This window comes from Diceros bicornis, chromosome 14, assembly GCF_020826845.1.
Source record: "Diceros bicornis minor isolate mBicDic1 chromosome 14, mDicBic1.mat.cur, whole genome shotgun sequence".
Lineage (NCBI taxonomy): Eukaryota > Metazoa > Chordata > Mammalia > Perissodactyla > Rhinocerotidae > Diceros > Diceros bicornis.
Genome location: NC_080753.1, coordinates 12,696,000 through 12,718,399, shown reverse-complemented (window position 1 = coordinate 12,718,399; position 22,400 = coordinate 12,696,000). Strand labels below are relative to the sequence as shown.

The window sequence follows — 22,400 nt, the reverse complement described above, 5'->3', positions numbered from 1 at the left end:
AGTGAAAAGCACAGTCAATGGGGATAGGGAATGCTGAGTCTGGAGAGGGGATGCCATTTTAGATAGCAAATGTTGGCAAGGCCTCTCTGAGAAGGTGTCACTTGAAAAAAGACTTGAAAGAGGTGAGAGATGGAGCCATGTTGATATCGGGGGGAAGCAAGTCTTAGGCAGAGGGAAGAGCAAGTGCAAAGGTCCTGAGACAGGAGTGTGCCTGGCATGTTTGAGGAATGCAAGAAGGCTAGTGTCATGACTGAACCAATGTGAGCGAGGGGTAAAGCAGTATAAATTGAGGTCAGAGAGATAAAAAGGTTGGAGATCCACCTTGAATAGGGTCTGATAGCCCATGACTTTTAGGTTGATTCAGTGCTCGAAGTTTTGAGGGAAGGTGAGGTGTGAGGACTAGAGAGGGAAAGGATTGAGAATGTTGGTGAAAACCTATTTGAAATGACAATTGAGAAGGGAAGGACATGAATCCAAGAGAAAGTAGATAAATTGGGAGCCTTATGAAGAATAGGAAGAGAATCAGGAGAGAACGAAAGCAGAGAAGTTAAAGGAGGAAAGAGTTTCTAGGTGGAGAATATATTTAATTAATGATAACTAACATTTATTTAGCACGTGTGATGCACTAAGTCCGTTGTGCATTATTTTATTTAAATTTCTCACCCACCTGATGTGGTAATAAATATTATTATCCAAATTTGCAGATGAAGAAATTGAGGCATAGAGAGCGTAAGCCACTTTCCCAAGGATGTGCTGCTAGACAGTGGTGAAACTAGGATTTGAACTCCGTTAGTCTAATTCTTAGACCCCCATCCTCACCCAGTTTGTTATCCAGTGCTAAATGCTGCAGAAGATTCCCGTATGATAAAGATGCACCCACAGATCTATGGGAATTGGATGTTAGGAGGTCATCGGTGAAAGTAGGTGGGAATGTAGATGGCACTTTGCTGTAGTCAGTGACACAGTGGATGGCATGGAAGTGGAGGCCGCAGTTTTTGGGTTGGAGAGACAGGGGGATTACGAAGAGGGACACCAAGATGAGATAAAATTAAAACAAAAAAGATAAAGAGACTTGCATTCATTTACAGCCTGAGAGGAAGATGCCAGAAGAAAGTGAAATAATGAAGATAAAAGTGTGAGTTGAATAATTTCTGGAGCAAAGTCAGGGAACGAGTTTGAAGGGTTGGCTTTATGAATTAGCCTTGGAGAGGAAGATCTTCATTTTATAGGAAAATAACTGAGGACCCGAGAAGCAAATTGTGAACCCAAGGTCGTAAAGCCGATTCAGCAATAGATCGGGGACCAGAGTCCAGGTTTTCTGATCATCAAGACAAGTCCTTTCCACTAGGCCACCCAACCACTCTTGCTGAATCATCGTCTGCTGGTTACTTATCCCCAATCCAAAGGGAGTTATTGTAGTTAATGAATAAATGCAGCAGAGCAAACCCCACTGTAAATGCTCTGCTCTACAGAAACACCAAAGACATCGTGACCTTTGAGTTTTCTTCACAACTCCCTCCCCCTGCAGGTCTTTAGCACAGAGTACTGACTTTTCTTGACTAGAAACTGCCTTCCAGAAACTGCAGGTTCCTACGTTGATGCCAAGTAGGGACTCGGGTAGAGAGAACTAAGGCCCCCCTCGGGGAATTTCTAGCTGAAGTAGGCTCCTCTAAGCCTTGAAATCAAATTGCTTCTGGTAGGTAAATGGGCTACAGATGGCAAATCAAGCCAGTGTGTGACTGGGCGTGATTGAGAGCAACTGTTACTGATCTGACCCATCCTGGCAGGCAACCTCACGAGAGCCTGGATTTTAGTTGCCATGCAAGTGGGTGAAATAAATAATTGTGTTTTTGACTTTTGAATTTTCTACACCTTGCCCGTTGTTACTGCAGCCATAATTTGGGGCATGTGTATTCCAGAGAGGTTTTGATTTAAGAATCTAGATGTTTTTGGAGGCAAGCAATATTCAATATATCACGTATGCATAAGATTTTATGTGTTCATTTTTGTGGCAATGAGCACTTTTACGTGATATTAAATATTATCAATTTTTAACTTTGGAGGAATGACAGTGGTCTATTTCTAACACTTGCATTATCTTGGGCAAACGCTGAAATTCTTGATTAATGTTTAACTGCAAGAAGTATACTCAGTTCAAGCAAAGGATCAGTTTCAGGATTCAGGCTGTTATCTTGATGATTAGAATTCTGGCTCCAAGGAGAAGCCCCCAGGCCGAGGGTATTGGATATAACAGAAAGTGGGAACCATACCGGCCTCTAGATAATGTGGACTGGATATAAGATCTTAATCTTCTCTTATCTGACCACAGAAATTTGGATGGAGAAACAGTATTTATCTCAAAGACAAGTGGACCCAAGAGCTGATTTCACTAGGAATCGAACCGTTTTGGAAGGTACTCGATTCAAAAGAGCCATTTCCAAAGGACAATACTGTAGAAGTTTTGGTTGTTGTGAAGACAGAGATGATGGCTGTGCCGCTCACTTCTTTGAGGCGGATGCATTGTGTTACTGTGACAAATTCTGTGAAAGGGAAAATTCTGATTGCTGTCCTGATTACAAGTCATTTTGCCGTGAAGAGAAAGAATGGCCTCCTCATACAAAGTCTTGGTATCCAGAAGGTAGGCTTGGGAATGTGTTTACATTATCCTAGTTCATAACAAAAACTGACATTTTCTCTGTTTTTCTTTCTTTCCTTCCTTCCTTGCTTCCTTCCTTCCAATATTGCAATCACTAGAATAAATTCCTTTGGATTGTTAAAGTGCTTTGGTTTAGATGCAGGGTAACTGCATCATACTAGCACCTTCAGGAAAGTTCTGGTGTGATGGCCATGAATGCTTATCTGAATCTTGTTTTGAACACTCACTCAATTTACATGAGAATTACTTAAAACTCTTTGGTTCTTTGTAAAATGTATTGACAGCATGACTCTCAAGTTTTTGAATGTAATCACTTAGAAAATCTCATCAAAGTCACAGGCCTGATCATCTGCAGAGTCATGTAACATTTTACTTATTATTTCACAGGACTAATGGACTTCTTAGCATCAGAACTTGTGGCATAGCAATGCCACTGAAACCACTGCAAAAGCAAAATAAAGTCAGCCACTCACCCTGCCTAAGCAACATCAAATAGATTCTTCATGTGTATTTTCATTTTGTTTTGTTTTGCCAATCTGAGATTTTTTTAAACTATTAAAAACAAAGGAGGGCTTCATATAGAATAATTGTAAAAGTCTAAGATTGAGTGAAAAAATTCAAATAATTTATAAGGAGAATGGTGGCATTTACTGTATTGGTCCAATTATAGGAGAACAGCTATAGATTCTGAGTAACTGATATATCCAAGATTGGCAAAAAAACGTAAACAAAACTCTATTGCTACAGTTACATGAGGCTCTATTTCTCCGCTGCCCATTATGTCAAATCTCAGCACAAATGCAGGTTTAATAGACCTCTGTCGCATTCTCTGCATGGGTGATAGTGACTAGAAATTATAGTTAGAAGATAATTTAGAATAAACTAGCATTTGGTATCTTATTTCAAAATCTAGACCTCATTTCAAAATCCAGATGTTATTGCTTTCCTTCTCAATAATGTCGTTTTGTTTGAAAATTGAGGAAACGCTTCTTAAAACATGTGTATTATGTTAAAATTTCCACAGAATTGTCATTTATCCCAGGCCTTTGCCTTTACCAATAAATAGCTCAGTAAACATTTATTTCATCCTAGAGAATGGCAGATACTCTACTAGAAGATCTAGTCATTCATCAATAATTATTCATTGACTATCTCTACTGTGCCATGCATTCTGCTTAGTGCTGGGGAAACAATGAGGAAGAAAAAAGACAAGATTTTACAGTATTGTCATTGAAGTGACAGTCATGTTGGGAGGCGGTATAAGATATTTAACAAATTCGCTGTGCAATTTCAAATTGTGATAAATTCTCTGAAGGTAACATTTAGAGTGCTGTGACTGAGTATGTCAGAATATAACATTAACAGGTAAGATAACATATACCATTAGCCTGGGTGGAGGGGTCAGTGAGGGAAGACCTTTAAGCCAAGACAGCAGGAGGGATGAGGAGCAGCGAACGGACCTGAAGAAGAGTTGACAGGAAGGTGTTGCAGATCTGAGGGGGAGGAGCTTGGCATGGTCCAGGAACTGGAAGGAGGCTACCGTAGCAGGAGACTAACGATCAGTGGAGGGTTGGGGGTGACATGAGATGAGGTTTGAGAGGTGAGTAGAGGTCAGATTATGCCAGGATTTATAGGCCATATTAAGAGTTTGAGATTTTATTCTGTTATGAAAACTCATCAAAAGATCTTAAGTAGGAATAGGGTCGGCTTCATGGGTGTTGAGTCTCGTCATTACATATAAGCTGCAGTGCTTCTGATGTGCTAAAAAGTGTTTGAGTCTGTTCTTATTTGAAACATATAGCCCATTTAGAAACGTAATTGTTACCTCTTCACTGTCCATTTTTGCCTGAGAGCTAGAATTTTACTAAGACTTTAGTTTAGGGTCATGTTTTAGGTAGAACTTATGTTCCAGGTATAGTTTTCATTCCAGTCATTATGAAAGGAAGCAATTATTCACTTTATTGGGTAGCAAAAGTTCACGTTAGACTATAATTGCTCTCATGAAGGTAATTTTTTTCTTTTGTCTTGCTTATGAAAGCGGCTAGTTGAAAGAAAATAGTACTACACAATATTGGAAAGCGAATTCAAATAATAAGACAATGGTATGTTATTTATACTAACTTTTTTGCACATGTAAAGTGACTTTCCTCTGAGATGCTAAGTTGGTCATTCACTAATCTAGTAAATATTATTTTTATTTTTTTGAGGAAGATTAGCCCTAAGCTAATATCTGTTGCCAATCCTCCTCTTTTTGCTGAGGAAGATAGGCCCTGGGCTGACATCTGTGCCCATCTTCCTTTACTTTATATGGGATGCAGCCTCAGCATGGCCTGATAAGCAGTGAGTAGGCCTGCACCCGGGATCCGAATGTGCGAACCCTGGGCCACTGAAGCAGGATGTGCAAACTTAATGGCTATACCACCGGGCCAGCCCTGAATATTATTGTTCAGTTATCTAGTTACATGGTATTGTCTAGTTCTTTATACTGCAACTGTCCCAAGAGCTCTTTTTAAACCAGTGACTTAAAACTATGTACATTATCTTATGGATTAGAAAAAATAAATATGTCCCTTTTGTATAAACTGGAAGTTGGACATATGGTAAATATCTTCCTTCTGTGTTTTTCCCCCATCTCTGGTGGTAACTTCTAGTAATTGGAGGATTTTGAATGTCAGATACAGAAAACAAGTGATAGAATTTGAAATAGAACCAGAGTGGATATTCCAGACAGAATCTTTTGGTGTAAGCACATCTTAAGGAAAGAGTCTAGTATACCATCTGTTGTGAACAGCCCTAAGCTAATTTGATTACACACAACTCTTATGTTCACATTGGTAAAAAATGTATGTAAGCCACTGACACATTTGAGTTGGACGAGGGTGAGCCACTCCTTGAAAACCTCCTTAACCACATTATAATAAAGATAAATCACAGTCCAAATTCTTCCATGTATACTGATAGTTACAAAAGTATATACATTGGTAAGAAGACATAAACCAATTTGTACAACCTCTGTAAGCTTCACAAAGTCTCAAATTCCTGTCCTTTTAGGTGTTCCCACATCCACCTGGCATGAAAAACTTATTGGAGGCACTTGTGATAATATTAAGGAGGTCAGACTCTTACAGTGAGTGTCAGGGAATGAGAAACCCTCCTACCTCATGGCTGGACACAGGGCCTTTGAGAGATCAATCCTAGGGCAGCGAGTCTAAGAGTAAAGGCTTTTTACCTTAAGAGATAGATACAAACCGTGGGGTATAAGAGTGGGATGTGACTTTAAAATATTTTAGCTACTCGACATAAATTGAATACTATTCACTTAGCCAATGAGAGCTGATTACTTATATCCATTATGCTGATTAACAAACCACTAATTTTACCAAAGCAAGCCCATTGCTGACATTCATTATACTGATACTTGAGTGTTCATCGAAAGGTGGATAACGGAAGCACTCAGAGCAGCGGCCCTGGAGCCTGGCCTTTCAGAAGGAACGCTCCTGACCACCCTGGGCTGTGGATTCCTGATTAGAGGAAAGAAGTGCCTTCCCTGAAATGAAGTTTAGACCAGCACAGACATTATGACACATGATGATGGAGGACTTGAACATAAATGACAGCCACCATGTCATCTTTTCTCAAATCAACAGGCCAACTATTTCACTCTCCAAATGTCTGACTTGCCTACTTTTGTATTAATGGCTGTCAGAGCTGCAAAACTCCCTTAATTTCAGCAGTTGTTATAATTTCTTTTCAAGATGCTGTATGTGTACCAATTTGACTAACTCACTCTGAGGTGCTTCATACACATTTCCTTAAGAAAATACAGCCACCAGGAATGCTCCCATCTCTCTACCACCATAATTTTCAACCTACCTCCATGTGGGTTACTGTTTACATTGAGTCTATCCCTCCTCTTGAGCTCTGAATCCCATCCTCTCTCATCTTTTCAAGATCTTCACTTTCACAATTCTCTCTCTCTCTCTCTCTCTCTCTCCTTCTTCCGCCCCTTTTCTCTCTCTCCTTCCCCCACCCTCTCCTAAAGCACCATTTTTTCCCCTTCTTTCCTGGATTAACCATCAATTTACAAAATGTGTTTTTGTAGCTCCCAATTTTGAAAAGTCCTCCCTTGATTCTTTGCCCTCAACCAGCTGCTTTTCCTTCTTTCCTTAAATGGCAAAATATCTGAAGGAAGCCTTTTGCTTCCTGACTTCCGGGTCTCTCATCGACCCATCCCTACAGGCTGTCCTTCCCTCTGCTGCTTCACCGAAACCTCTCCCGGCAGGGTTGTTCACATCCACTTTACCAAAGGCAATTTTCAGTTGTCTGTTCACCTTTTCTTGACCTCTCTCAGCAGTGCTCTACACAGTTGATTACTTTGCTTGTTTGAAATACTTTCTTCTTTTGCTTTCCACGACTCCACCATCTCCCGAATTCCCTACTTCCTCACAGGCCATTTCTTCCCAGTTTCCTCTTCTGAATGTCTGTTGGCTGGAGCGCGTTGAGTTCAGTGCGGGATGGCCTTCTCTTACCTATATAAACTCTCCCAGATGGACCCTTATTTAGTCGCAAGGCTTTAAAAAACATGTATGTTGCTGTCTCTCAAATTCATGCTCCAGCCTTGACTTAACTCTGGCCTTCCACCAACCACTCTACTTGACATTCTTCATTAGGATGTCGAACCTAGATTTAACGTAAATCTAAAATATGCAAAGCAGAACTCTTGATTTCTTGCTATAAGCCTGCTCCTTATTTCAGTAATAGCTTCACTGCCCCTCTGTTGCTCAAGCCAAAATCCTAGTGAGACATCCTTGATTTCTCTTTTTCCTCATTCCCCAAACTCAATCCATGAGCAAGTCCCATTTGCTTTACCTCCGAATTATGTCCATCTGCTTCTCTCTTTCCTCACTACTATCATGTTAATCCTTCCTTCCTCTGGAAACCACACCCCAAGCCAGCACAACAGGAGTGATGAGGACAGAGATTAGGGTAGAGACATTTTGGCTAAAGCCTTATAGGTCACTGTAAGAAGTTTGGTTTTATTCTAAATTTGATGGGGAATAACTTGAGGATTTTAAGAAGGGAGTGACACAACTTAGATTTTAAGAGATCTGTCTAAACGCTGTGTAAGGAATGAGGAATACACTGGGGTTGGGAAGGAGCGTAGGAAAGGAGTGGACTGTGTCTCTGTACCATGTAGAAGCTGGGACTCCACTTTATCAGCACTTTGACCAGGCCCAGATTAACTGATTACAGTTTTTATTCAGGAGGCCTGCTCTCAAGTGAGATTACAGCAAACATAGTTTCTCATAGTCAACTCTGACTTGATATTAAGAAAGGAGGACCAAGAAATGGAACTTTTGCTAGCACTAGACTTAGTACTAATGATTTGGTGTAGGCCTGGTAGTGGTATGCTCTTGACTTCAAAATTACTAGCTGGAGTACAGGTCAGAGAAAGGACAGTCTTTTTTCCTTAGGACTTTTGTAACTTCCTTTCCCTTGATCTATGTAACTGGTATGTGGGACAAGCCAGATTAATGGGGTATGATTAAAAATCAGCTTTGATTTTGCCCCCAACTCTCCTTTTAAAACCAAACAGGGAAGTACTTCCCTTGACTCTGAATGAAAACTTGAAGTGTTACGTGAATTTTCTGTTGCTCCTAGGTAATAAAAATTTTAAGTGTCTCTTTAGGTTACAAATGTAGTGTAAATTCATTTATTAAAAGTGTCTAATCTTGGGTAGTAATTAAAACTCTGAACTTGATTTAAAGTTAAATCTTTGCCCTCCCCTGAGTTTTCTACATCAAGAAGCCCGTGATCCAGGCGAGAGGAGTTCTCTCTTCCCATTATTGTGGAACATCAAAAACTCATGGGAAAGAGGTGAATAGAAGCAAATACATAGAGATTTTAGATTCCTTAAGTAAAATGTTGAACTGTGAACACATAGCACGTGCTAAAGTGGGAAAGTTGTGCAATGTTTCCTATGAGACAATTTTTTGAAAAATCAGAGGATAGTTAATTCCATGAGTAGCTTTTGTGACCTTGTGTCTAGTAGTTAAATCAGATCCCTTGGAATGCTTTCTAAAAGTGTAGATTTTCCCCTATGTTTATGTGAATAAAAAGTTAGAATTCATCTTGTTTAATTAGAGGCCATTGATATGATCTATCACTTACATGTTTCTGTCAACAAAGTCTTCACGTGACAAAGTAGTGAATTTTGCTACTTTTGCTAATTCAGCATGAATTTTAAATTTCTGTAAATTATAGTTTCGAAAGGGATTTAATTTGTAACCAGGTTACTATTTTCACAATATCTTACTTATGGTTTTCATACGATGATAGTTGATCTCTTTTGAGGAGTTTATAGGATCTGGTAAACTAGTTAACAATTAGTTTCAGTTAAAAGTTGAGAAACATTTGAATTTGGAACACAAATGGCCACAATCTTATTGGTTTCATGAATTTTTCTCCTGATCCAAATCCTGAAGAAAAAATAGAATTAATCTTTGTAAGGTAAATTCATAACATAGGTTCACATTTTGGTCCAAAACTTTGAGCTCCTTACTCTAGTCATATGCAATTAATCATATTCACTTATGAGACGTGATTAGATTTTTTAAAATGAGAAATGCAATAAATTTATTCAAATACTGTTTTATTGTTTACCTACTTAAACACATTTTGAGTGTGGTTAGTGATTAATTCCTTGGTGTCTAGTTTCCATGCTTTGCAAATCCACTCTGTTGGAACATAATATGCAATTTAAAGATAAAAGCTTATGGAACAAGCCCAGAAGGTTCGATATATAAACCTTAACACAACCCAGATGTGGATTTCCATCAGATCAGCACCAAATATTTTTGCATATTTGAAGAACTAAACACAATTTTAGGTTTATTGTTATGTTAATGCACTTTATTACTCAATTTAGAATTTTCATTTGTTGATGTGTTATGTTGACAGGTTGCTTCAGAGATGGTCGACATTATGAACAAGGATCAGTAATTAAAGAAAACTGCAACTCTTGGTAATAAATTTAAGTGACACAGAACTGAATTCTACTGTCTGTGTATGTTTTCGTCAAATGAACAGAATATTTCTGAAACAAAGCATATATTTAAATACAGATAGAATTGGAAGTCATAAGATATCACATATCTGTAGCTTCTTATAATCATATTTAATTTTAATGAATATTGAAAAACCTAATCATGAATATATCTTTTAATGTTTCAGTTTGATGTTCATGACAGTGGGCATTCATCGTATAGCAGGCCTGCCTAAAACACACCTCTTAATTATAAACATTCTGATATACTACAGGCAAGTCGTGTCTCTTTGAACACAGTAGCTACATATAAAAACAGGCTATCTTAAAAGGGTTGTACTACAGAAAGTTTCTGAATACAAATGCATTGAATCTACTATCTAAATTGTCCGATGTTTTCAAACTTCAATGAAAGTGAGGTCATTTCATTTATTAATTGCCTGGAGTAGAAGATAAAAGCATTTAAGTGGTAGCTAATGTACATGCTATGATTTATTTTTGCTAAGAATCAAGTAGTCATATGGCTAACATTAATCAAAAATATGTTTTATGCCTTAATGATCTGCAACTCTGGTTGCTAATCTTATAAGTGTACTCCATAAAGGCCAGACCACTTTTGTAATTTTTCTATCTTTGCAGCACATGCTCAGGACAGCAGTGGAAGTGTTCCCAGCATGTATGCCTTGTTCAACCAGAATTAATTGAACTTGTCAATAAAGGAGACTATGGGTGAGAGAAATTTTGCTTTATAGGCTTTTTGGTACTCTCAGTTACTCCTCAAGTTTCAAACAATGTATTTCCTATTATTTACTTCTAAAAATTGCCATTATTTCAAAAGAAAGAATGGGAGAGAAATGAAAAAGGAGGGAGAAAGGCATGTAAAATTGGAATGCACAGAGGTGAACATTAAATAATTAAAAATTAACATGCACAAAGAAGAAATATAGAGCATGGTCTTGAATTGTCTAGGAGGAGCAGTGTCATGGTGTGAGTAAGGGATAATTTGGATAAGTATTCAGGCAAAATCAGGAAGTAGGCAAAATTGATTTATTCACGTTGACCATCTTTCTCTCTACTGCTCTCCTGACCCAGCCAATCACATGCTCGGCTATCCTGGGTAGAATCTTAAGAGAAGAGTATTTTATCTTGACTATCCCCCAAGTAACCGGTCTATCTAGACAATTTCACTGACATGACTGATATCTAGCCAATTTCACTTACAATTGAGTCAAAAGACAGGTTGAGCCCCTTCCTTTGTTAATAAACTAAATATAGGGCTGATGGACCCTTAAACATAGGAAATAACTATTTGATGCTCTCCAACAGAGTAATAAATTACGTGGCTTGTCCACTTACATAGAAGGAATTAAGGTGGAGGTGCTAGGGGCCGGCACGGTGGTGCAGCGGTTAAGTGCGCACGTTCTACTTTGATGGCCCGGGGTTCACAGGTTCGGATCCCGGGCGCGCACCGACGCACCGCTTGTCAAGCCATGCTGTGGCTGTGTCCCATATAAAGTAGAGGAAGATGGGCACGGATGTTTGTTCAGGGCCAGTCTTCCTCAGAAAAAAGAGGAGGATTGGCATCAGATGTTAGATCAGGGCTGATCTTCCTCACAAAAAAAAAAAAAAAAGATCGAGGTGCTAACACTGGCTGTCTTTACTGAACCAAAAGGAAGAGGGATAGGCTGGCTGCTATCTGCCTCAGGAATTTTCCACTGCTCTTGATCAAATCTCTATACACACTGGATAGCATTTTCCACATTCTGGAAAAGATTTCACATAAGAAGGTCTATTGTCAAGCAACTATAAAAGTGAAATAATCCTGAAACATATTTTTAAAAATTATAAATATCATTTCCTTCCACACATAAGACGTATGTTTCCCAAGCACAATGGGGACACTGAATTTCAATGTACTCAAAGTATTTTCTTGGAAGATATGCAATACAGAAAGTCACATTTGTTGACATTAATATTCTTAAACCATTCTCAATTCCTCTTTGTGTGTGTGTATGTCTGAAACCAATATTTTTGGTGATAATGCAATGACATTTTAAATATTTCTAGGAAAAATCAATTATAATTTTCTGCGTTTAAGTGATATTTAAATCATTAAAAGAACATAAGAGGGGCCGGCCCCATGGTGTGGTGGTTAAGTTCATTGCATTCTGCTTTGGCAGCCTGGGGTTCAGATCCCAGGCATGGACCTATACCACTCATCAGCCACACTGTGGTGGCAACCCACATATAAACAAAAGTAGAGAAAGATTGGCACAGATGTTAGTTCAGAGCTAATCTTCCTCAAGCAAAAAATGAGGAAGATTGGGAACAGATGTTAGCTCAGTGCCAATATTCCTCAGCGGGGAAAAAAAAAAAGAACATAAGAGTATGTGTCATCATGAGAAATTATCTGAATCAGTTTCCTAGAAGTATTCACATGCTTGGCCTACCAAGAACATACTTCCAGGAAGTCATAATAAGCAGCCTCCCTTTCCACTGTCACAGAATCCATGAGAAACCTCAGTCTAAAGCAATGTGGAGAGAAAGTGCATGTCGGTGTCCAGGAGCTGGCGAGAATGCTGTCTTCCTCGGAAAGAAGGATTTCCTTTCCCTCCTTTGTTTATTGCGAGAGTCCTTCAGGATTATTTAAGAGGCATGAGCTTTCCCTTTTAGTAGCAAACACAGATGACTTTAAAAGAATAAAAAGTAAAGTATAATTGAAGCAAAAGGAGACATACACAGACCAAATAAAAAAAGTTAAGTAAAAAAGACAAGCTATGAAGAAAAGGAGTAAAACTAAAATTATTTACCAGGGGGGAAATGTCCTTGAGTTTAAAAGACAGTTCTAATTCTCAGAGGTTTTCTGTTCTTGATGTTCAAATTGTTTTCATATGTGAAAGCAGAATTATATTGCATCATTCAATATTTATTAAGTGCTTTTTAAAATAGCCTAAATACAAATATGTACAATCTTTGCTTTAAAGCATTTATTTCTCACAATTCGCTAGTGTTTTAGATACAGGTCTTTATTCATTTTACATAACCTACTTCAGTAGGTTCGCTACTGAATAATTCCCTGTATTATTTTTAATGCAATCAGTTAGTATTAACAAAACACGCATTTCCCTTGTGGCACTGCTGAGGATACAAATAAATAATTTCTGTCTTAAAGAAATTTACAGTCTCGCTAAGGAGTCGACATGTCATAACTTTGTAAAAGGATTTCTAATGACAGGGCAGTATATAAGGGCCAAATTAGTAGCACAAGTAATAATCAGTAAGTTAATAGAACAGAGGGAGATAGAGAACCATTTCGGTAATCTGATGCTGTGCAACAAACCACTCCAGAATTTAGCGGCTTAAAACCACAAGCTTCTCATTTGTTCATGTCAGCAATTTGGGATGGGCATAGCTGAGGCTCTCTTGCTGGTCTCTCCTGGGGTTACTCATGTGTCTACACACATCTAAGCCTCAACTGGGGCTGAATTGTCTAAGATGGCCTCACTCCCGTGTCTGGTGGTTGGTGCTAGTTGTTGGTGGGCCCACAAGTCTCCAGCAGGCTAGCCTTCGCTTCTGTACATAATGACAGTGTTCTAATAGAAGTGGAAGCTACAAAGGGCCTCTCTTGAGGCCTAAGCTTGCAAGTTGCACAGCATCAATTCTACTGCTTTCTGTTGGGCGAATCAAGTCACTAGGGCAGCGCACATACAAAGGTGGGGGAAATAGACTCCACTTCTTGATGGAAAGAGCCACAGTAATTTGTGGTTGTTTTAACCTATCGCATCTCTAAACTTGACTTTTCTTATGAATTCAAAATCTAGTCTGTTGGATAATTTGGCCTTGATTTTTCACTGGTTTCTCAAAATCAACATACCCCGAAGGAAAGGATTCACCTCTTTGACCTACCCTTGGTTACTGGTGTCCTCTCCACCTTGTCCACCAAGCTAGAAAACCGGAAGTGAGTTAGATTCTGCTTTCCTCTTCCCTCGCAGTCACTAGGCTCTTATAATTCTCTCATTCAAAGTTTGTTTTAGATGTTTACTTCCTCTATTCCTATGCTATATTCTAGCGCACTTTTTTTAATCAAGCCTGGTTTGAAATGACCTGACTTTTCTTTCTATTTGCAGCCTGACTAAACTCCAACGAATCCATTATACTTTCATAGTTATCCTTCTGAAACAAAGCTTTGATTCTGCCAATCACATTCTTAGAAATCCTCCCTGACACTCCAGTGCTTATAGAATAGAATTATACTCCTGGGCATAAATAATAATGTGACCCAAATTCTTCTCTGCTATTCCCTAAATGTGCGACCCAATTTCAAACCTGCATGTTTTGCTTCCAATTTGCCTTTATTTAGGGTAAATGCTCTCTGCTTTCATATGTGACCACTAAACTCATCTTCATCCTTCCAGACTGAGCACAGAAGTCACTTTCTGTAAAAAATTGTACTAACTCCTTCAGACAGAGTTATGTGTGAATCCTCTACTCTGATCATATTTTGACCTACTGCTAATAAATGACACGTACTGAAGGCATTTCTATTTTTGCAGTCTGTTTAGGTTATGAGCTCCGTGAGGGCAGAGAAATTTATTTATTTCTATGTTCCCAGTGTTAACTAAAGAATATGATAGATAAATTAAGAATATTCGGTAAATGCTAAATTTGGATTAAAAGGAAAGTGATGACTCTAGGTCAAAGAGGATGGTGTAGGGTAGTAATGTCTTTTACACTTTTTTGAGAGTAACTCACAATAAAACCTACATTTTGCTTCGTGACCTATTACGCATACATAACATGTACATACACTCTATCTATCATCTATCTATACACATAGATACACAGATACATATATACAGTGCTTACTCTCACTATATGCGATAAACTCTAATATTATTTTCCTATATTCTATATTATTTTTTAAAAATTCCAATCCCTGCACACTAAATTGAGTGATTAATTAAATGTCTCTGATCTAGTGTTTGAAAACTACTAGTGTAGAGTGCCAAAAGCATACTTTACTGATGTCATAATTTTGCCCAAGCCTGGTCTTATTACTCTTGTGAATAATATTACAATATCTAACATAGTCAGAGATTTCCTTATTGAAATTCCTTGGGTGATGGAGATTGCACTTCAAAATTGTAGCTCAAACTTGCTTAATGTTTCATTAACTAACAGATCTTATAAAAGAAAACATTAACTTGCTAGGCATATTATTGAAAATTGAGTTGCATCTTCAATCATTCATAAGAGCTTATCACATTTTAAACAATTTAGGTGATAAACATAACAGGATAAAGTTTAGATTTGACTTAAGTACTGAAAATATATTGCCTTCAAGTTGTAGATAATTCAAACAAGCAATAATTAAATTACTTTTGTCTTTCTCATTTTTTATCTGCTATCATCTCTTAAGGATTTTTGTTGTCTTCAAATTTCAATATTAGATTTTGAAAACAAAGCTTCTTTTCTATAAAAGGCACAAAATATATCTCTAGAAAAAGATGCATTTTTTTTCTAATTTCACATCAATTGAATTTATATTATTGTTAATAATAAATAAGATTATTGGGCACTTACAAATTAATTTAATATATGATAGAATATTTCAATGAAATTAATTAGTATTGATATAATCTTTTAAAGTATAACTATTTTACCCTCTATTTTTCATGGACAATTCTTTTTATATGGTCAACCTCTTTTCAAACCTAAATTAAATTATAAATAAAACATAATACCCTATTTAATCAATAAGTACATTTCTGTACATTCAAGCTTCTTTCTAAAATGCATTTAATGACATTTAAAAGAAACTGCATATATTGGCCTTATTACCACTTAATCCTTTTACAGTTTGTAAAGATTCTATATTCTTAAATTTAATCTATATTGATATAGCCTTAGGTCCCTCATCTGAGTCATTAAAATAATTGAAAAAGACCTAATTTAGGAAAAGTGTCTCGTATGCTTCACTCTTAGAGTAACCAATAATGTGTCATTTATACAAAGAATATCTAGCTTGCAGTAATAGTTCCAAATTTGTGAGATTTGCTTTTGTATAATTTCAGAAATATAAATGAACGTGTATTTGCAAAAATGATATTACATAACCTGTACAGATTTTTCTCTTTCATTTGTAAGGCAGATGGACAGCCCAGAACTACAGCCAATTCTGGGCAATGACTTTAGAAGAAGGTTTCAGATATCGTCTTGGCACCTTGCCACCTAGCCCCATGCTTCTGAGGATGAATGAAGTGACAGTAAGTGTTCTCTCTGTTTGACTTGTGTGTGTTTGTGTGTGTGTTTGTATAGGTGCGTTCAAATGTGCATTTAAAGCAATTTTAAATAACTTAAATAGTGAGTTTTGAGCTTTCAGAGTTACAATTTTGTCATATAAATAAAGACCTTTCCCCACATCGCTGTGACATCCCTCAAAAGTTTCCTGTGGACTTTGAAAGTTCACTTAATGTCATTAGATATAGCCTCCTACCTTCAAGATCAATTGTGCGTTCATTTCCATTGCTAATGATTTCATAGAAATTCATGTTTCTGATTATTGGTTATTCAGTGACCCAAAGCTTAAGCAAGTCGTTAGTTGTCCTTATTTTTCATTATTTAAGTAAACACAGTTATTTTGCAAATTTCATGAACTCTGTTTTAATGTCTCTTGATCTATCCATTATTGCATGAGGATAAAATAAATGCTAGTAACTGCAGACATATATGTTAAAATTGGTAAAGATTTGTCCTCGAAAATCCTCAAAATTTCCATTAAAAGAACATCTTTAGGGCCGGCCCCATGGCTTAGCAGTTAAGTGCACCAGCTCCGCTACTGGCGTCCCGGGTTCGGATCTGGGGTGCGCACTGACGCACCGCTTCTCTGGCCATGCTGAGTGTCCCACATACAGCAACTAGAAGGATGTGCAACTATGGCATACAACTATCTACTGGGGCTTTGGGGGAAAAAAAAGAGGAGGATTGACAATAAATGTTAGCTCAGAGCCGGTCTTCCTCAGCTAAAAAAAGAGGAGGATTAGTATGGATGTTAGCTCAGGGCTGATCTTCCTCACAAAAAAAAAAAAGAAGACCATCTTCAAATTTGCCTGATGACCTGGTAAACTCCTTCATGAAACTGTATCATTTCCTCACACTCTTATGCTTGGTGTGTACTATTGTACTGGTTTTCCCTTTCATTTTTAAGAGGTGTTGTCCTCTGAAAATAGGTAACTTGCATAAAGAGGCTTCTACCTCTCTGGTATCACAGACCTCTAACTCAGAGAGGGGCAGTTTTATCACCCGACATATGGCGTCTCTCAGGTAAGCCATTTCCAGTTGAGACGTTGATTGTATTCAAATACAATGCCCTGTTACAAATGCCCAGGGCTGAGCGAGGCTCTCAGGCTGCTGGAGCCTCTTCACTTTGCAATGAAGATGTCAGGTCCTGGCTGCCTGGAAGCGCTCAGCGTCTCTGAGCAAGCAGGGCTGTTGTTTGCTCTTGGATGAGTTATAAATCCACAGGTTTCTCATTAAATGTTTAATGTGCTTTGCTTTTGAGAGATGTAATCCCTTGAGTTATTATTCCAATTCAAATTCCAGTAGTAGGGCCTGCTAAATTATAACTAGTATCAGAAAAAATAATAATAGCTGCCATTTATTGAGTACTTGTGTGTTAAGCACTCTTATAAGCGCTTTCATACATTATCTCATCTAATTTCCACAGCAACTGGATGTAGTGGGTACTGAATTTTCCACATTTTGAAGACAAGAAAATTGAGACTGAGAGAAGTTAAGTCACAGGGAGATTGAGAGAGGTGAAAAGCCATCACCAAATTACTTAGATTGCCGAACCAGGATATCTTAAAAGATCTGCCTCAAAAAATACTCCCTAGAGTTCCAGTAGAATCAGTTAGCTTTGGCCAGTCCAGGTTCAAAATAGCAAAAGCTTTTTAATCTTTTAACCAGAGCTAATTTTCTGAAATGATCAGCTTAGATATATTTTTGGTTCTTTCCTACAATCGATAAGATATAAAATTTTTAGAGATGTGGCTCAGATTAATGGTTTTTAGTGACCTAACTGTATGATCAACTGGAAAAGATTTATTTTTTTCTACGTTTTCTTTTTCATTTTTGTCCTCATCTGGGAAAAAAAAAAGGCAGCATTGTTTAAGAATCAGTTCACCCCTTTATAAGGCTTGCTTTTGCCATTGTTTTTATTGAGGACCCTCGTCAGCCAAATACACATTTGGGTGTCTGTATACATTTCCTCCAGATTATTTCTAACATTTCCCTCTTAAACTTTGATTTTTGCAACTTGGAATGTTTTATATTCTAGAAAAAATGAGGTAAATTTCTTTCCCAAGTTGCCACTGACTGTATCATAGAAAAAGAAATTTAATATTAAATCATTTATTGGCTGTTAGAGATTTGTTTGCATAACAAACTTGTTTGCATAAATACCACTCTGGTGATATTTAAACGAAAAATCTTAATGATTAGTACTTTTGGAGAATTTAAATTACCCAAAATGCTATGAATTAATGTAATGCAGTTGCCAAGTAATTCCAGGTAGGCCATAAGAAAAATTCAGGTGACCTGTAAGAGTTCTATTACCCACTTATGATGTAAGGCAAGGAAATAGCTTCTTATTTCTGAAGCACGATAGCTTAGGTATTGAGGGCCTTTCAAAAAAGTTTCTTAGTGTTGGAGTTGTCCTAATATCTGGTCTGACATAAGAAAATCAGAAATATAACAAGTACTTCTAGGAAGAACATGAAGTCAATATGAACTGAGTTAAACTGGTAGCTACAGGAAGATCCAAAAACCAAGTTAATTCATATCCTGGTGACTACATAGAAAATACCCCAATACATCAAATTGCCTCTGAGTACAGTGAAAATAAGTTATTTTTTTGTGCGTATGCTTCTGGATAACTTTTTTCCAAACTTTTTTTATGTATCATTTTCAACGTAAAATGGTCTATATGTACAGTTAGGGTAGGCAATTGTCAACAGAGGTATGATTTTAGACATGCTGAGAAAATACACTGCATTCCCACCCCAAAGCATGTCCCTTTCCTCGTCTACATTACCTGGATGAGAGTTAGGGTTCAGGAAATTCTTTATCCTGAGTGGGAAAGATGAGCTATGAGTCACGCCTGATTCCTGGGAAAGTTCTTCTCTTTCCTGTCTGGTTTCCTGGCTTTATTTCTTAGCTAAGTCACGATTCCCATAATGTGTCTGCTGAACATGAGTTAGAGGAATATCAATAGATGTTGTACAAAGAGCTCTATGATCATATGAATTTGAAAAATCTGTGTAACCTGTGAAGTGGTTTAATTCAAATGAATTTCTGTAGAGTGTGATTAGTAATAATAAGGAAGAGAAATATGTTGATAGTGGGAGTTGGAAAAAGCTAACTTGGGGACTTTGGGGATACTCTTCCTGGATGACAATCCTAAGTGAGAGCAGACAAAAGGAAACATAAACTTGTTGTTCTCTCTGGGTATAAGCAAAGTGGATGAGAGGAATAAAAAAAATGGGAAAGAAAGAGGGCTGAGGGGGACCCTGCCTAGACCATGCAACTCCTTACAGTGTATAAAGACTCATTTCAACCCACTTTAGAATTATGTCTAGTGTCAAGTCAACAAATGGTGGCTGATTAATCCATGCCTGATACTTTCCTGAAGGTGTTATCTTGAGATGAATCAAAGTAATGTCTTGAGTGGACAACTCTGTTCCGAATTGTTCTACATTAAAAATGGTAAGAATGATTAGATGAATCAACTACTCTTTGCCAGTCCATTGAAACTTTGTATATTGCATGGATAGACTCACAATGGGACTGATTGGGAACTGGCCTTCAGAAGGACTATAGCTCCCCACAAGAATTTTAAATTCTGCTTTTTAAGCCTTTTATCTCCTTGGTACAAAACAAGATATGACACGTTTTAAACCTTATTTCAATATTTCTCAACATTTGCTCCATGGACTGCCAATTTTGCAAGATGCTCTGGAAATAAAGATGTCCCATCTGTGGTCAAATAAATTTGTGAAATGGTGCGTTATATTTTCCCTCTGAAGATTCACACTATTTATTAGTATTTTGAAGACATTCCATTAATCTTTTTTTCACTCAGTGTTTCCTAAATTCATGAGATCAAAGAACCTTTTTATCGTTGTTTATAAGGACTATTGATATTCTACAGGACTTAGGTGCCAAAGAATACACTTTAGTAAGTGCTTTCTTAAGCTAAAATATTGAAATAAGAGGGCTAGAGGGAGAAGAGGTGTATTCAGGGATAAAATAGAACTTTCTCAGTGTCTCAGCAAGAAGACAATGGAGATAACCAGTTATTATGATTGTATGCAAAACTGGCATTGACTGAGCTCTTTTTGAGCCAGAAGAAGCATCACAGTCGAAATCCGTTAAAAGACACGCGTAGGCCAGCGTGATCACTCTTGAGGTACCACTGCGCACACCACGACGGACGTGAGCTCTGAAGGCAGTGTGCTTGGGTCTCAATCCGGCTCCTCCGCTGACTGCTTCCGTTTTCTCCTCTGTAGAATGCTGATCACAGCGGTGCCTAGCTCATAAGCTTGTAAGAGTTCCATGAGAGGCTGAATGAGAGCTCAGCGCAGCACTCTGACTATAGTAAAGCAGCAAGAAATGTTATTATGTGATATATGAAGTTCTTTCCCCCTTGGATTGAACTTAGGAGAAGAGCAGGATTCTGAAAGTCAATTCTGTGAGGACTAAATGATCCAAAGCTTCATCATTGGGAGCATTTTTCTTCATAAGCAAAGGTGTAACTGTGGATTTATTGGCATTGATGGAGTTTACGTATTTCTGGTGAATGTGAAAGTTCCTCTACTATGCTCCTAAATCAAATCAAATCAAATCAAATCAAGTCAACAACTCTGCACCTTATTGTCTTTCCAGGCATAATGATCATGTGCTTTTGACTTTGGGAGATAAGTCAAGAATCTTCACTGTGTTATCTCCTATTATAAATATTGCAACTATTTTGAATGAAAAATACTATTTTCAAATAGAAATGGGGAAATTAAGAGTTCATTTTCATACTTGGCTCAGTTAAAATTTGTTTTTTATAGTTTTATCGTTGATTCCCCAGGGAGTTAATCAAGTTACCAGAGCTATTACAGAGAAGTATCACGTCTAAGGTGGAGCTATTTGGAAACTATTAAAACATTAAGAAGCCTGGCATAACATTTAAATCCTTTAGATACACTGTATTATATAATATCAGGTTGATGTATGTAAAATGTTCTAAAATTTTTTTTTGTCAACCTCATAGTTTACTAGTACAATATCTTTTCTCAGTCACTCAATATAAATGATTTTGTGTGTTTTAGTAGGTATTACTAACAAAGGAAAAATAATGTCTTTTTTTATGGTTTGTTGGAAGTTAAAGTAAAATAGCATTTTACATATTATATAATAACTTTTAAAGCCACTGATCACTGAGGTGAGAAATGAAAATTTATTTAATGATCTGGATACTTTATCATTGTCTAGATAGCACATAGCAGCTGATTGATTAGATTTATTTCTCTAGTCATTAGTTATAATAGGAGGAGTTTGTTTTTTCCTTTCCAAAATATATTTCAATGATAGCAAGTACTGAAGGATGAGAAGTACCTTTGAAAAAATCAAAGTGAATATTACCAAGTCTAGTTATTACCCTTCAAAGGTTATTAAAATTTTTGATTTGAGTAGCAATAACCTCTTCTGAACAAACATCTACTTGATTCCAATATTTGTCACCTGTGTCAACAGAAATTTCTGTAAAAACCAAAACACTGACTAGAAAGGTAAAAAACACAGTTGTAGAGTTATGTTCTTTATATAATATTAAACAAAAATGACTGTTTTTCCCATAAAATTGATGTTTAGCTCCTACATATACAAACATAAAGCAAATGGCATCAGGCTTCCAAAATACAGTAGGTGCCAATGACGCTACAGAAGAGGGGCATGGCCCGATGTCACGGTGGAGTCTGTTTAAGTGTATATTTCTCTCAGCTCATCTCAGAATCTTCTCATCCATGTAGGTAGGAAGCCAGGGACACAAGAGGATGCCAGTTGTACTTGCTGTCTCTGAATTAGAGTTTTAAAATTCAAAGAGCATCAAGGCATTTGCTTATGTCTCCTCGGGTCTCTCTCCTTTCTTCCTTTTCCTCCCTCTCAGAGTGGAATCCCAAGTTCTTCAGCAAGCTTTAGAAAACATACATCCAGCCTCACCCCTTATTCAGCTAAACTTGTGGCAGAATGAATGTCTTCTCTCTCAAATCAGTTTCCGAATTTTCAGTTTAATTTTTCTATACTCGTCAGAGTCTGATGCCTAGCACTGTGATATAATTGAACATGACTTGAACAACACCGTGGGGCTGAATTGATCACTGCAGGACAAATCTTCAAAAAGAAATGTGAAAATTCATTTTTTTCCCTCTCTATGAACAAATATTTGGGGCTGTTAAAAAGTAGATTTCTGGGGTGGTTTGGTATGTTTTTAAAATAGGCACCTACAGTCTGGCCTCCTCAAGCCTGGGTCTATTCAGTTCATGTAGTTCCATGAAACACTAGTCCTAAGATCTGCTTCACAATAAAAATGCTGTGAAATGAAATGAAATAAAATAAAATACTTTGCATTGAGTCATGAACATTTAAAATCAT

At 37.3% G+C, this 22,400-nt stretch overlaps 1 protein-coding gene across 1 annotated transcript in view; it reads left to right on the top strand.

The window, feature by feature from the left end:
• The first annotated feature begins 2,283 nt into the window (after nt 1-2,283).
• TINAG (tubulointerstitial nephritis antigen) overlaps nt 2,284-22,400 on the top strand; it is an 89,076-nt gene continuing 68,959 nt past the window's right edge. Inside the window, exons 1-4 of the mRNA XM_058554135.1 lie at nt 2,284-2,638; nt 9,617-9,680; nt 10,341-10,430; nt 15,853-15,967. Of these exons, the coding sequence (XP_058410118.1) occupies nt 2,284-2,638; nt 9,617-9,680; nt 10,341-10,430; nt 15,853-15,967 (624 nt within the window). The remainder of the gene's footprint in view (nt 2,639-9,616; nt 9,681-10,340; nt 10,431-15,852; nt 15,968-22,400) is intronic.